The following is a 14,654-nucleotide window of genomic DNA, read 5'->3' as shown; positions in this document are numbered from 1 at the left end:
ATAGGAGATTTTCTTTTTAGATGACACTTTTCTTAAGACACTACATTTTTTTGCATGACCGGGCCTGAAGTAACTTTTCAGGTTGCCTACGTACCCCAAATATTTCTTTTTCTTTTGAGATCATGTTAAAATGTAGTTCATACTTAGACTTTCCTCCGAAGGTTGGTTGGTGTGGTTTAGAAAGAAATAGGCTATTTGATTTTTTTAGAGGCTGCGAGGGGCTAAAGAAAGTTATCCTTTTTTTTGGTAAGACAGAGAAATTGTTTGACCAAAGAAGGCCTCCTTTTGTGAAATACTACTTGATTTGGTCAAGGTTTTAGGAACTCGATGTCTTGATTGCTCTGTTGAGTAAGGTCTTATTTTGAGAATGAGTAATCTTCAGTCTTCTTCTGAGAAGGAGTAATCTTCAGTCTTTTTCTGATAAAGAGTAATCTTCAGTCTTCTTTTACAAAGTTGAGTGTGATTGAGTTCTTTGTATTTGACGTTGACTCGTTCAACCCTTTCCAAACTTCGAAAAAAATCTTATATTCTTTTGCGAATGAGAACTCTTTTTTCTTTAGTGAAAAACATGATGAATCCCTTCTTGTAGATCTTAATACCTTTGTTGATAGTTTCAACTACATCATTCTTGATAATCTTTGATTTTGAAGTTCACCTTTAACTTTAGGACTTGATCTATTTTGGTGCAATCTATCCATATATCCTCACGAGACCATGTAGGAACGTTGTTGAATTTCTCAAGTAAATTTATTATTCTCTTATGTTCTTCTAAGGAAAATATAGTACCCATTTGCACTTTTTGAGTGTATTATTTAATTCAAATATTTATCGAGCTTGATTAGTGAGCCTTGAGTTATTCCTCATGTTAGATATTATGCTCAAATCGTTATTACACGCATGATAATCAGAAGTTTCTTTCAAACTCAACTAAAATTCAAAAATTAAAGAAAGACTAACGTAACTAAAATGACCAACTGAGTTTAAAGACTGACGGAAACTGAATTGAAACTAAATGAAAACTCAATGACACTTTATCTATAAAGCGGGGAGGTCCTTCCGGGTGGATGGGCATAATACTATAGTGCAAAGGTAGATTACTTGGACTTGACATTGGTTACTCTAGCTAGATGACTCTATTGACGGACCCAAAGTAGCATAGACGAGGGTTTAGAACGTCTCGGAGCAATCATTACCTTATTGGAAGTAATCCAAGATTAACCATTGGTTCTGAAGGTTTGACTCTTAACCACATGATTAAAATTTTGATATAAATTAGTCCTTTGGTGGGAAATATCGAATCCAAATACACTATAAGTCTATATTGACCAAGAATGTGAAAAAGATTAGTCACAGGTCTACCCTTGATTAGGATAAAACCTTAGATCAGACAAATTAATTTGAACCTAAAATCGAATCTTTTTGATATAAAATGGTCTGAATCTTTGAAAGTAAAACCAATTAGTCCAACCGGTTTGATGTTGATCAGTTTGATCCATTTATTGATTGGGCCAATTGATTTACATTTTACACATTGGGTCGGACCGATATTGCGGGTCTAGTTTGAACGGTCTGGATTGGTTCACCCACTTACCTGTTGGTTGGATTGATTAGAGCAACCCGGAAACACCCATAGTCGGTTCGGGTCGTGACTTATAGGAAGGTTCCTAGACTCTAAGTTTACTACGTGCAATGCAATTTATCTGGCCATCTTTGCCCAAGTATACCTATATACCTCTCAATACGTGGTGACTTGGTTTGATATACCGCATAGGTGATAATCTAAGACTTCAACTCACTTCTCTGAAGCTAAGAGCAGCCAGTTTAATCCCTAGATCAAAGGTGACGCGCGATGCTTAAGCAAAGGCACTCTTAAATCACCTCTTTTCTAGAATAGACGTAGTCTATCCTCCTAGTACCGTAGTACATCGGAGCAGAATCTCGCTTAGGCACTGGTTTTGATCAAGAAGTACAATTGATTTACTTATATTATCTTTGATATACCTATGAGTACGAGTCAAGAGTTGTAACTTTCATAAATGGTTTGGCATCCCACGAGGGGACTGACCACGTACTAGTACTACGTTGGCAATCGGGACATGTAACTGTGCAATTTATTATAGGTCAAAGGCTCAGGTCGCTCCAGAGGGTTTGACTTTGGTCTTATTAGATTGATTAAGGTTTGACTTTGGTCTTATTAGATTGACTTGATTTTAGGATTTTGACTTAAGTCTTACTTGATTGATAAGATTTTAATTAGGATTTCACTTTACATTAATTAATATTCTAATTATTAATTTCGAAATTTTTAATTATTAAAATTGTAAAATTATCATTTTGCCCTCGGAGAGGACTTTTTGCGTTTTTAGTCATTTTTCAATGTTCTAGGATATTTTGGAATCGATTTTTCGTAAGGAATTCAATCGGAATATTAGTTTGTGTCATTTATGAAATTTTTTATGCGAAATGGTCGTGAACTTTATGAGGGGCATTTTTGTAATTTTGTCAAATTTTGTGAAAATTGGCGAAATGATTTATTTGGTTTCGATTTGTTGTTTTATGTGTTTGAAAGAGTTTTCCTAAGCGTAATGTGGGCTCTAGGGATGTTTTGAGGTTAGGGGTATTTTGGTAATTTGGTCATTTTTTTAGTGATTTTTACTGTGAAGTTTCTTTTTGTCTGCAAGATGATAATTTCTATGTTTTGAAGTAATATTTTCTTAGTGTAGCGTGGTTTTTACAGTTTTGTTAGTTTGAGATACCTCATCTGAATTTCTAAAACATATCTGGTAACAAACGGAGCATTAGAAAAATCATCCATTATTGGGAACCGTCGCAATCGGGTTGACGAGTTGATTAATCAGGTAAGTGCAAAAATGGGGTGTCTACAGTTACCAACTCTCAAAATGTGGCGTTTTATAGAGATTTTTCCCTTCCAGTGTTATATGGGTTTGTCTTAATGTATTTCCTTAGGATGAGTCTTCTTTTGTCCTTTCTTAAATCATATTGAAAATTTAGATAGTGTGAGTTTAGTATTGTATGTTAGAATCTGACAGACTTGCTCTGGAAAGTTGGTCTAGTAAAATCAGTGAACTGAGATTATAGTTGAAGATAGCTACCACAAACTGGATTAGCTTCAAACTTGGCTGAGTGTTCTTAACTGACCATCTGCACATTGGAAGTGTGGGTTAGCTTCCCTTCCTTAATTTCATTCTTTTTGTGCGACACTATGTACCTGAAGTCACAGTAAATTTCATAAAAAAGTGGCAATGAGTTGGCTGAACTAGGGCCAACTTGGCCAGAAGTCGGTACTGAATCAAATTGGCTGCAGTCTTGGCCAAGACTCACATTGAAATTGAGTCATCAATCCTAGGTACTAAGATTGATATAATTTTACATATTTTTTGTTTGTACTATACATTTATAGATACAAATTATGGTGCTGTCATTTAGATATTCAGGCACATATTAGTTGTATGGTTGACAAGATTATGGTCCGTTGTTTTGAAAATTTATTTATTGCCATCTTTATTCATTGCAAGTTGAGCTAAATGAGCAGCAGTGATTCTTCCATCTCCCACACTCAACTATCAGATTTATCAGTGTTCAGTAAGGATTGTTTAGGCTGGATTTGTCATCTTGAAAGTGTGCATTGGGCAGATATAATATAATTAACTCGCTCAAGGTTATTAAAAAGCGGGACTCAACTCAAACTTGGCGAAGGACTGATTATAAGTGACTGTAATTTCTCGAGTTTTTTTGAGTAATTCTGCCAATTTTTTATGTTTAAAAAATAAGTCAGTCCTATACATTTTAGAATGAAATGGATATGGATAAAAGTAATGCATTGAATCCATGCAGATTCAAAATTTATTTGATTAACTTTACCAAAAGAGAAGTCTATTTGCTAGAAACCAACAAGTAAAATTTGTCTACATAGAAACTAGAGACTTAAGGCTCCAATTTGGCTAAATCTGGCAGACAATCCTTTGAAGCTGTTGTAGATTGATGGAGGCAAATTGAGTTTCATAAAAAAGAACTAGTAAAATTATCAATGTAGAGTCATACGTCTCACTAATCCATCATTTGAGGTCCGGATCATCATCGGATCATAAAAATACATCATTTGAGGAAATTACAACTCTACCCACAATCTACATCTACTATTAACACTCGATAAAATACAAGATTACAACATCACACCAACAATGTATGTCTTGTATCAAATATTGGAGTTGGCAACATGGATCTTATTTCTCCATTCAACTGTATGTAAAGCTAAGGGATTTTTGGCCTTCCTGAATCAAAGTCATTTTTGGCCTTCCTTTCACTTTTTTAGAGCCTTCAACTAGCACCAAAACACTTCTCACTAGTGCCATTGTCGTTCTTTGTTGTACATGCCCAAACCATCCCAATTAATTTTCCTTTATCTTATCTCCTATTGGAGCTATTCCTAGATTTTCTTCAAGGTAGTTTTTGTTAATACCCCCCTCCCCCACTTTCTTATTTTACCAACTCATCAAGTTCAATATTCTCATATCTGACACACTTTGAGCTCCATAAAGCACCGTTGGTCTTATTGTGATCTTGTAAAATTTCCATTTAGTTTGATTGGCTCCGATTTCTTTATATCTTGAGTATCATACAAATTCAACAGTGATTGTTACTCTCATAGATTTTCTAGTGCAAATTTTGTTCATTTTGTTAGGATTATGCAATTGTGGACCTGGTTTTATTTAAGGCTTCATTCAGATTCTCATTATACTTTATAAGAAACCCTTTATTGAATATATCTACACACCCCTCATCAGATTCTTTGTTTGTCACAGTAAAATGTATCAAAGAATGATAGAGTGATGGCTGCAGCAGAGGCAAGAGCTATTTGGCAACGCGCAGCCAACCGTTGCTTTATTCAAGAAGATGCCAAGAGAGCTCCAAAGTTAGCATGCTGTCCATCATCATCATCGTCTTCCAAACCACATGTGGTTATGGGACCTGGTGATGCATCGAACGGGCCCGAACATCCCTCTTCTGGTTTTATCCCTCTTAACTGGAATCCCTCAAATTCTAATCTACCACCCGACACAAATGGTGGCTCCATCTGCAACCCAACTTTGGGCACCAAAAAGATTTCACTTATGAACAATTAGGTGCGTTGGAGGCTGAACTTGAATACTTGAGAGCCGAGGAAGTTGAACAAACTGCCGAACTTGGTGAGAATGACAGTATCCATATGGATACCCACAAAAATGCTGGATCTTATTTAGACTCGAATTGGAGGGTGCAATGCAAGAACTAAAGGCCGTACATGGTAACAAAAAACAATTGCCACTTAAGGACATGGAGGAGTACTGGTACGGAGACACTGAGTTGATGGACTTAGATTCTGTTGACCGGATAATTTCAAAACCCGAGAAGCTTTTTGACGTAGATTCCCCTTGGATGGGAGGTGAGAAGACTGAGCCATGGTGGCGCACCACTGATAAAGATGAGTTGGCATCGTTTGTTGCACAGAAGTCATTAGAGCATATAGAGAATTGTGATCTTCCTCCACCCCAGATAATGCATGTTAGGAGAGGCCCATTTGCTTGTTTTGAGAGTTTTGACCAGGATTTTCTTCTCGGCTATAGATCGGAAGGCACCTACTGCTGGTCTCCTCAAAGTAACTGATCATGCATGTGGTTGCCCAACATGTGGTAGTGTGAACGGAAAACAGTTTGCCTTAGGTGAAAAAGGGCACTCACTCTATGGTTCAGACAAACCGTTCAGGTATTTTTTTGGACTGTTACTTTTCATTGATTGCTCGGTTCCATTATTTTTCTTCCTGAATTAGTTCCTTTGGTTCTGATAAGATTAGTGCCCAACTGGTATTTCCTCACTGGCATTCATAGGAGGGAGAATATTAAAAACAACTTTCATTGGAGCAGATTGGATTGAAGGGTTTGGTGATTGAGGTGCAATCCAGAATGGTGCCCTGTTCCTATAGCAACCTACAGTGTCTATATGGCATGTTTTGGTTGGATTTGTGTGCATGGCTTATTTAGGAGCCCGATGTGTATTAAACACCAACCAAAACTTGCCACACAGACACAGTTCCTATTCTACAGGAACAGGACACCGTTCAACTGACCCATAGTTGTCAAACATAATGGCTTAGACACGAAATCCTGACTGGCCCAATATGCCGGCACACAAACTTATACAACTGACAAGAAATTTAATATTCAGAATATAGTTATAGGCCAGATCAATGACGATTACTTTATAATATAATCATTGGGATATTTAGAACATAAAATATTTTGAAAATATGAAGTGGACTGTTTATGACCTCGAGTCAAACTTCATTTTCATTTTTATAGCATGCAAAACTTTTTAATTCATATACAACTATTATTATCTGTATTGTTTTTTGTGGTATGCCATATATATCTTTATATCTTTACTATTGTAATGAGAGAAAGGTCAAGTTTGACACCAACATTTGGAAGACCGTGAATTCCCCTATCTTTATATTTAAAATTAATATATTCATGGTCATTTTTGTCAAAAACCAATAAAATTATAACACACGTCCCTATAATCATGTTAGTATGCCATATATATATCTTTATGTTACAAAAATGTAAAAGAATTTCGTTGTGAGTTCCAAAAATATCAAAGTAAATCAAATAGAACAATATACAATTAAATCAAGTATCTCATATGAGTATGTTGTAGCATGTTGATGGTGGTAACCTAGTAGGGAACCTCGTGTTGAAATACTTCGGCTTTCCAAGTTATTCAGAAGCTTAGAACTTAATGCTTATGGTCAGCTCCAGCAACACCAACATTCACCGAACAACCAACAAGGATCCAACAGAAACGCGACACCACTCTGAGAGCGAACCGAGCAAGGCTGAGTTGTTGGAAGCACTCCGCCATTCCCAAACTCGGGCAAGGGAAGCTGAGAAGGCAGCCCAACAAGCCTACAACGAGAAGGAGCACATCATCAAGCTCTTCTTCAAACAAGCTTCACACCTCTTCGCATACAAGCAATGGCTACAACTACTTCAGCTTGAGACCATTTGCCTCCAATTCAAAAACAAGGATCTACCAATCTCAACTCTCTTCCCAGTAGTCTTTCCATGGATGCCATACAGATCTAGGCAATGGAAGAAGGGTAAGAACAAGGCTAAGAAGGGGAAAAGCTGCCCACCAGGATACGACATTGGTAGGCATGTTGTTGCATTCGCATTGGGGTTGGGTCTCGCCGGTGCAGGGTTGCTTCTCGGATGGACGATGGGTTGGTTGCTACCCATGTTTTAGATTTCTTGAGGATCACAACCCATATTGCCACTCGTTCCATCCGACACACCAGCGTCGTCAACACTTGGTAAGACGGGGTTAACTTGTCAACACTTGGTAAGACAGGGTTAAGAATCCGGTTAGACCTGAAAGATTGTCATGATGTGTGTGACCATTGGTTTAGTGTTTTTTTACTATTTCGATTTAGTTTGTGCATAAAGGTTTTCTTAGTATGTATCTTTTGTCGAAATGATGTGAGATGTACATGTGTATATATTGGAGTGAACAGATTGTGTAACAGGAAGATCTATTTTTTTTAATCTTCTGTTTGATGCTTTCAAATGTTCAATTCTGGTTTAATTTCTCATTCAGAAGTTCTTAAAGAGATTTTTACTGCCGTTATTAGGAATTTGTTGGTGTGTCAACTACTTTGATATCAACATTGTTATCAGAAGTTTGATGTTGATTGTCCCCCCAAAAGAGACACGAGGCACCCTCTTTCAGGACAATTGATGTTTTGCTGACCTCCTGATGGACTTACTCATTGATTATTTCTAGCCTTTATTTTTTTATTTTCTTGCTTTGTGCAGGCTCTGCAGGTAGTGTTACAGGTGCAACCATGGTTCAAAATTTCGTGTCATTTCAGAGAAACATTTTGGTTTCGATGAGATCCAGACAAAATTGACACTGAAACAGTAAATATTTTGGATTGTCTTGGAATGCTTTCAGTTTTTTTCTTGATCAAAACATTGTCTTGAAACGAGATTTTAAACCTTGGGTGCGATGACCATGTTGGGGCCACGTGCTTGATGTGGTAGTGCCACTGGACTAGCGATGATCAAATAATTTTGAATTGGTTTCAGAAGTCAATATTATTTTACTCTTGCCCTGATTTAGCATAAGAAGGGAGTATAGCCTTCATATCTTCTTAAGTATTGGTATCAATGGGTACCCGATTGGTTGGAACCGATCATCTTAATTTTGGATACCCTGATTGGTTGGAACTGATTATCTTGATTTTGGATCTATCTATTTTGTACCATAACCGAAGAAAGTTTAAATTATCAAATGCTTGTTGACTTGATTCAAGAAGAAATCGTAATTATTTTATGTTCCCTGGTTCAGCATGATCATGACCAATGGCAGGATCAAATATGAATCTCAGGGAGAGTTCAATCCTGTGTCAGGAAGAGTGCTGGCAGATGTACTTACACATGTAAGTCGGACATTTCCATTCAGAGTTTTTATTTTTTGTTCTTTACAATTCAGCCATTAGAGGCAGAATGTGGGTTAGGGATTTGGGTGTTTTAGGCCTGATTAAAATCGACCTGATCCAACCCATTGACACCTGTTTGTCATCATTATTGAATCCTCGCTCCAAAGATTTGGGAATGACAGAACGAATCATGTTTTTTTCAGGGATTTAATCCATAATTCGGTTTAATGTGGAAGAAAAAAAAGGATCCATCAGAAATCTCTCAATGAGATCGTTTGAATGAGTTTCATTATTAGGTAATATCTCTCAAAAAGAAATTTATATTTATAATTCCATTATTATGGTATATATAAGCAATCATCCATGATACATTATTCAGCTTACCTTGCCCTAAAAACAATTGCACCTATATATTTGGTGTTAAACAAGAATCAAGGGAAAATTGAAAACTAAGCTCTTGAGGTAGCTTTCTGCTTCCTACACTCCTCTGTGCATGTTTTCTAGTATTCGTCCAAGAAATTATACAGTGTGTCATCTTTCTTTGACTTATGCCAGCTCAACAAGGCCTTGAGGAGACGTTTACTCTTACTGGGATATCGTTCGATATCTTTCGGGTTGTCCCTTTCATCATGGAGACGCATTGAAACTGATTTCCGGGGCTCCGACGGGTACTACAAACACAAAAAGAGATAAATTTGCAAATGAACATAAAGATAAATTCTAAGTGACTAAACTATTCTCTAGTCTCCAAAGCTTACCCGTAGTCTTGCATTAGAAGAGTTCGGAGTGGTTGGCCTACTCAATATAGGGGTTGTCGGTCTACTTGACCGAGGAGTGGTCGACCTACTTGAGAGTGATCCCAAACGTAGTAATGGAAACTTTGAGCGTTGTGGTGAGGGTGCTCGTTTATCTGATTTAGAGAGAAACATCATCAGTATGCATGAAGAATACTATTAGGAACCCAATTCTGACGGACACATTACCTGTGAAGGAAAAGGTTCTGGGTTGTTGGAAAGATTGTGACACGGGTGACAGAGAATGCCCTTTTCTGCAATATAATCCGATTAAATTTATCTCGAACTTGGAAAAGTTAGAGCAAGAATACATATACATTGGAGACTTAATTGCATGAACTACCAAATATAATGTTAAGATTTACCTGACCGAGGATGGCGGGGTGTCTTTGGTGGTTGTTCGAGCAGCTTTAACAAAGCAAGCACATAATATAACACGTAAATCACACTATAACAATGGGAACTTGGGAATAAAGAAATTAAAAAGGTACCATTCTTCAATTGATGCCAGTTGTTTTCATCGTCTACGCTGCCTCCTTGATATTTTGGTAGAGTACGTTCAGAGTCACACATGGTCTTCCCAACTGAACACAAAATTCAAGAAATCGGTGAAACGTGTGAATCGTTCTTAGTTGTAAGGTCAACAATGAAGTTTTTGAGAAACCAAATTGGTTTTGAAGATCACAAGCTTTAAGAAGAGGAAAGGCAAAAGTAGGGAAGAGAGTATTTGCCTGGTAAGATGTAATGCTTATGGTACTTGGGAGCCGTTATCACCAAGGATTGTTGAACACGGCCCTCATGATCGATATACTCTTGGCATGTCCGTAGTCTCTAAAATACCCCACCAAAAGAAGAAAAAGAAGATTATAGTACATTATACTTCACGATTTCTATTCAAGTTATAAACAAAGTTGTAGAATGAAGTATCTTTTGCCATTTTCGAATGAAGTAGGTTCCCCAGTGCACAATATTCGACAATAATTGCACAATAAATTTGCACCAAATGGTAGAAAAACAGCACAAGAAATTTCATATCCCCCCATTAAGCTAAGTTAGAGTTCAAAAATGGATCCAATGACCCCATTTTATTATCAAATTTTCTTATTCAAGTTTTTATCATAAATTTCCACTGCTATAGTCAGTTTTTGAGTTCTGATCAGATTTCATTCTTTAATTCGAAGTTAATATAGAGAATTTATCACTTCATACTGGTTATAAAATAAAGAGCTTTATATCTTCTAAATTTGAATTTCTTTAAAAAAAAATAGAGATAATTCGAAGCGAAAAATCCTACATACATATCAAGTCAAACTAAATATAGAGTAAGTGAACGTGATCAATAAGTACCTGTTCGATAGAAGAAACTCGAAGTTTTGTTCCAGAAACTTCATCGACATTTTCATCTAAGAGACCATTCACCTTATATGAGACAGAACCCAAATGGTCGATAGCATTAACGAGAGCTTTAATGGTGTAATCTTTCAAGGTGTCCACCACCCTACATGGAACCGGAAATGAAAACCCAAATTAGAAAACAGAAAACAAATCCACCATGTTCAAACAATAAATACCAATTTGAAATAGAGAGACTCACATTTTTTTCTGATCATCGTTGGTATAAGAAACTTCGAAATACTCTGCTGCAGAGTACAATTGTGTTCTCAGATTCTTCAAATCCTGAAAACCCCATAGGGAAAAAAAAAAAATGAAGGTCCAAGATCCATTTTGTCATTAAAATTACAAGTTAATCATGTTTCCATGCTGAAAATAATTTCAAAACAAGTGTACATTTATTCATCAATTAAACTTGTTTATGAATATGAGAAACTAAGCAACGATCATCGGTGACTTAATCTAAGTATTCGATACCCAAATTCTTATATTCATCTTAGATTATCACCATGTACTTAGTTTTAATAGCAGTATCTCATGAACCATGAAGACTCTCAACCAAGTTGAGCCCCAGTCCATTGAGCAATGGTTAAGGAAAATAATTCCATTTTCAATTTAGACATAAAATCTTCCCAAATCTCAAGACGAGAGCAGAAACCCAATTCTCTTTGGCAAATCAAAACACAAGTTAAAAAACAAAAGTACAGAGGTGAGTGTACCTTGAGATCATCTCAGAAAAGCAAGCTCATCTGCATAGAGAGTTCATCATAATTGGATTGTTCATGAGGAACAGCCAGTGAAGAAGATGAAAACATGGTGGCCATGAAGGAGAAACTGAATTTGGGTTTCCTTCCTCTGCAAAAATTAATCAAAACCCAAAATCACTCACCTTCTAATCCTCAAAGCCATTAAATTTTAAAATAACATAAACCATGAAGACCCAATAAAGAGGATAGCAAGAACATGTAAAGCAAAAGGAGGGGATGAAGTCTAACCTGGTTTTTATTGTTCTTCTTTTGCAATCCTCACTGACAAAGCCATTAAGTTTTAAGTAAGTTATGTGCAACAACCCACAAAGTCATTAATATAATAAAACCATGAAGACCCAATAAAACAAATAGCAAGAACAGGTGAAGCCCTAGGTGGTGATGAAGCCTGACCTGAATTTTATCCTGCTTTTGAAGTTGATGCAAATCTTACATCACAAAACCCACTTCCCATTCAAGAATAATTACTGAAAAGTGAAATCCAAGAAGTTAAAGATGGCCAAAAACAAAGACTATTGAGGCTTTATTGATGATGATTGAACTTAAGCTAATAAGAGAGAGAGAGAGAGAGAGTTTGTTGAAGGGACAACATCAACAAGGAAGCATGTTGGCAGGTAGTCCTTGAGCACTCTTAGAGCCAAAAAGTATTCTTTAAGAAGCAGCATCCTAACCATCTTTATCATTGGATGGGTTCCCACACATACAAAATCCACGAAACAAACTCACCTTCTTCTACATTCATGGGCCCACTTTTGTTTTTTCTCTCTCTCATTGACCAAAATCTTTAAAGATTTCTCCCTCTTTTTCAATTTTACTCTCACCAAGAGTTTTGATTAGTGGCATCTCATTATGCATTTTTGAATTCAAGACATAGTGAGAATTCTTGATCACTCATTAAAAAAATCTAGGATTTGAATTGACGTCGTGTCCTTGATTCCTCTTAAGAATTTTATTTGAATTGAAATTTGGTTATTTGCGATATACTATTATCCCTGTTACTCGTCTGTAACCGAATGGTTAAGGCGCCCAACTCATAATTGGAAAATTCGTAGATTTAAGTCTTGCTAAATGCAAGTTAGCATTCAATAAGTCTATTGGAATTGACTCTGCATCAATGAAATCTCATCATTCATTCATAACAAATTGGTATGTAATTTTTACATTTAAGATCGCCTTTTGATTAATCATATTGTTTCTTAAATAAGAAAATGATTTAATATAGAAATATTTGAGAGTGTTTTAGTTATCAAATTAAAAAAAAAAAATTATAGATGCTTTAAAAAAATATATTCTGGCTTTCTACCTAAATCCGAAAGTTGAGTGCGTATAAATAAGGTTTTGAGACCAAGAAGTGCTTTTGACGGGCGAAAACCTAAAATCTGCCCCCTAGAATCTACACCAATGCAACAATAGTAAGATTGAAATTATTTTCAAAGTAATTCACTTGTAATCCAATTTAATTTTAGTATCAGAACAAATTATCTCAGAATTCGATTGTTATCCATTCCTGCTCTCTTCTAGAAGGAAGATGCCCTATCATACCAATTTTCTATTCGTTACACTGACCTCATAAATCTCTAGATAAAGTGGAATGGAGGAGCAAGATCCATTTCATGAATCTCAGATCCTTGGGATAAGACTTTGATGTTGATTATGACATCAATCCTAACTTGATATCCAATTATTCGAGGAATCAAGTTTGTAGAATCTAATGGATCTTAAAATATCTCATAAACCCAAAATCTATTCGATCAATCATATTGTTTTCAATCATTATTATTGAAAAAAGAAAAATAAAAGAAATCACAAACAAAGGACATATATGTATGGGGGATGATCCCCATGGAATCTAAAATATTCCTAGGTGTTGTGTGCACATCTGGACAATTAATATCAGTAAAGATCAAAGAAAAACTAAGATCAGAGAGGGTTTTGGAAAGAGGGCCCACAAAATGGGTCCCACTTCTGTCACATAATTTTATATGGTAAACTTTTTCAGAATCTTTAAGTTCAAACATTCAAAGTTGGAACCTATAACTAGTAATGTTTCTATTTTTAATCTCTTTGACAAATTAAAAAAAATCAATCAAAGCCATGATTGGTGGGTGGGCCCCACAAGGTACTGAATGATTGATCTTTTTTCTGGAGAAACATTCTTCACAGGATCATGCGCACAAGTCATAATAGAATAATTGGAATTGTCAGCCGGGGTTGACCGTACTCCTAAGATATATAAATTTTACTTGAGTGCTGATATACAACTCGAAAGTCTTCACTCGGTGAATACTCGGCGGGTTACAGATACAGAATCAAATATCTGTTTCCTCGAGATACATAAATGCACTTTTTTATACCAATTTGTATATCCCAAAGAAACAGATTTATGGTTCCGTGTCCATAACACCTCAGCTGAGTATTGACCGAGTGAAGATTTTCTAATTGAAAAATCATTATTCATTGTATGTCAATGGGATGGGTCGGGCCAGGTTTGGCTGAGTAGTTACTCCGCCCTGTAGGCCGTGGGCTACACTTAAGTTAGAGTAGCCCTATATTCCTATCGGGCCTAAATGGGCTATGCCTGAATCCAATTTTAATGGGCCCGGATGGGGTTAATTTTTGGGTTCTACGAAAAATTAAGAGAGCTGCTATTGCCACACCAACTTTTGCTCCTTAGTGTGGCAATAGCAGCTCTCAAAATTAAATTCATGCGTATTTTAAAACCATTTATAGGTGATTAATATTATTTTTGATCAAAATAGGATCCAATCTATATCATAATTGAATAAATAATTAGAGAGTGATGAAAGTAAATTTTTTCTTTATAACAAGAAGGTGGCATGTGCAAATGCACATGTATTTAAAGGGCTCATTTGTAATTTTAAAATTAATTTAAGTGTGGTTTTGAAGATTATATGGATATTTTTGTAATTTTGAATACCAACCAATGTGATTGTGCTGATTGCAATTTTAGGTTTTTGACCAAAATGACTTTGATTATATTAAATGTAAGTAAAAGGTGGGGCATTTATGACCACTCAATATTTAGTGTTGAACCACTTTTACTCGGCCTTCTCTCATTATAATAGTAAAGATATATTTTACTTATCTTTAATTAAAAAACCTTAAATCTATCTATCTATAATACATAGATATACAAAATATATTAGGGGAAGTCGGTTTGCCAACTTAATCATTATAAGATAA

General features: G+C 35.9%; 1 protein-coding gene and 1 pseudogene across 2 annotated transcripts; one reads left to right on the top strand and one right to left on the bottom strand.

The window, feature by feature from the left end:
• The first annotated feature begins 4,822 nt into the window (after window positions 1–4,822).
• Window positions 4,823–7,400, top strand: LOC147390937 (uncharacterized; annotated as a pseudogene). The gene is made up of 3 exons (XR_015182945.1): window positions 4,823–5,128; window positions 5,262–5,763; window positions 6,810–7,400. The product of XR_015182945.1 is annotated as an uncharacterized LOC147390937 (transcript).
• A 1,399-nt stretch (window positions 7,401–8,799) lies between these two features.
• On the bottom strand, window positions 8,800–12,064 carry LOC147390936 (protein ABIL2-like). The gene is made up of 11 exons (XM_086417246.1): window positions 11,844–12,064; window positions 11,679–11,711; window positions 11,403–11,538; window positions 10,886–10,968; window positions 10,639–10,789; window positions 10,023–10,122; window positions 9,783–9,875; window positions 9,657–9,699; window positions 9,481–9,545; window positions 9,256–9,407; window positions 8,800–9,168 (listed from the first exon to the last, which is right to left on the bottom strand). Coding segments are annotated over exons 4-11 (777 nt in total). The 5' UTR covers window positions 10,888–10,968; window positions 11,403–11,538; window positions 11,679–11,711; window positions 11,844–12,064; the 3' UTR covers window positions 8,800–8,997.
• Between the last annotated feature and the right edge of the window lie 2,590 nt (window positions 12,065–14,654).

Source organism: Akebia trifoliata, chromosome 11, assembly GCF_017979445.1.
Source record: "Akebia trifoliata isolate Shusen 1 chromosome 11, ASM1797944v1, whole genome shotgun sequence".
NCBI lineage: Eukaryota > Viridiplantae > Streptophyta > Magnoliopsida > Ranunculales > Lardizabalaceae > Akebia > Akebia trifoliata.
Note: the sequence above shows the minus strand (reverse complement) of the source record. Positions and strands in the feature narration are given on the sequence as shown.

Excerpts from the sequence above, each read along its gene's own strand:
- LOC147390936 (XM_086417246.1), bottom strand. Across the intron at positions 9,876-10,022 it reads TAAGCATTACATCTTACCAG|TTGGGAAGACCATGTGTGAC; the intron begins GCAAATACTCTC and ends TTTTGTGTTCAG. Across the intron at positions 9,169-9,255 it reads CTTCTAATGCAAGACTACGG|TACCCGTCGGAGCCCCGGAA; the intron begins GTAAGCTTTGGA and ends TTGTGTTTGTAG.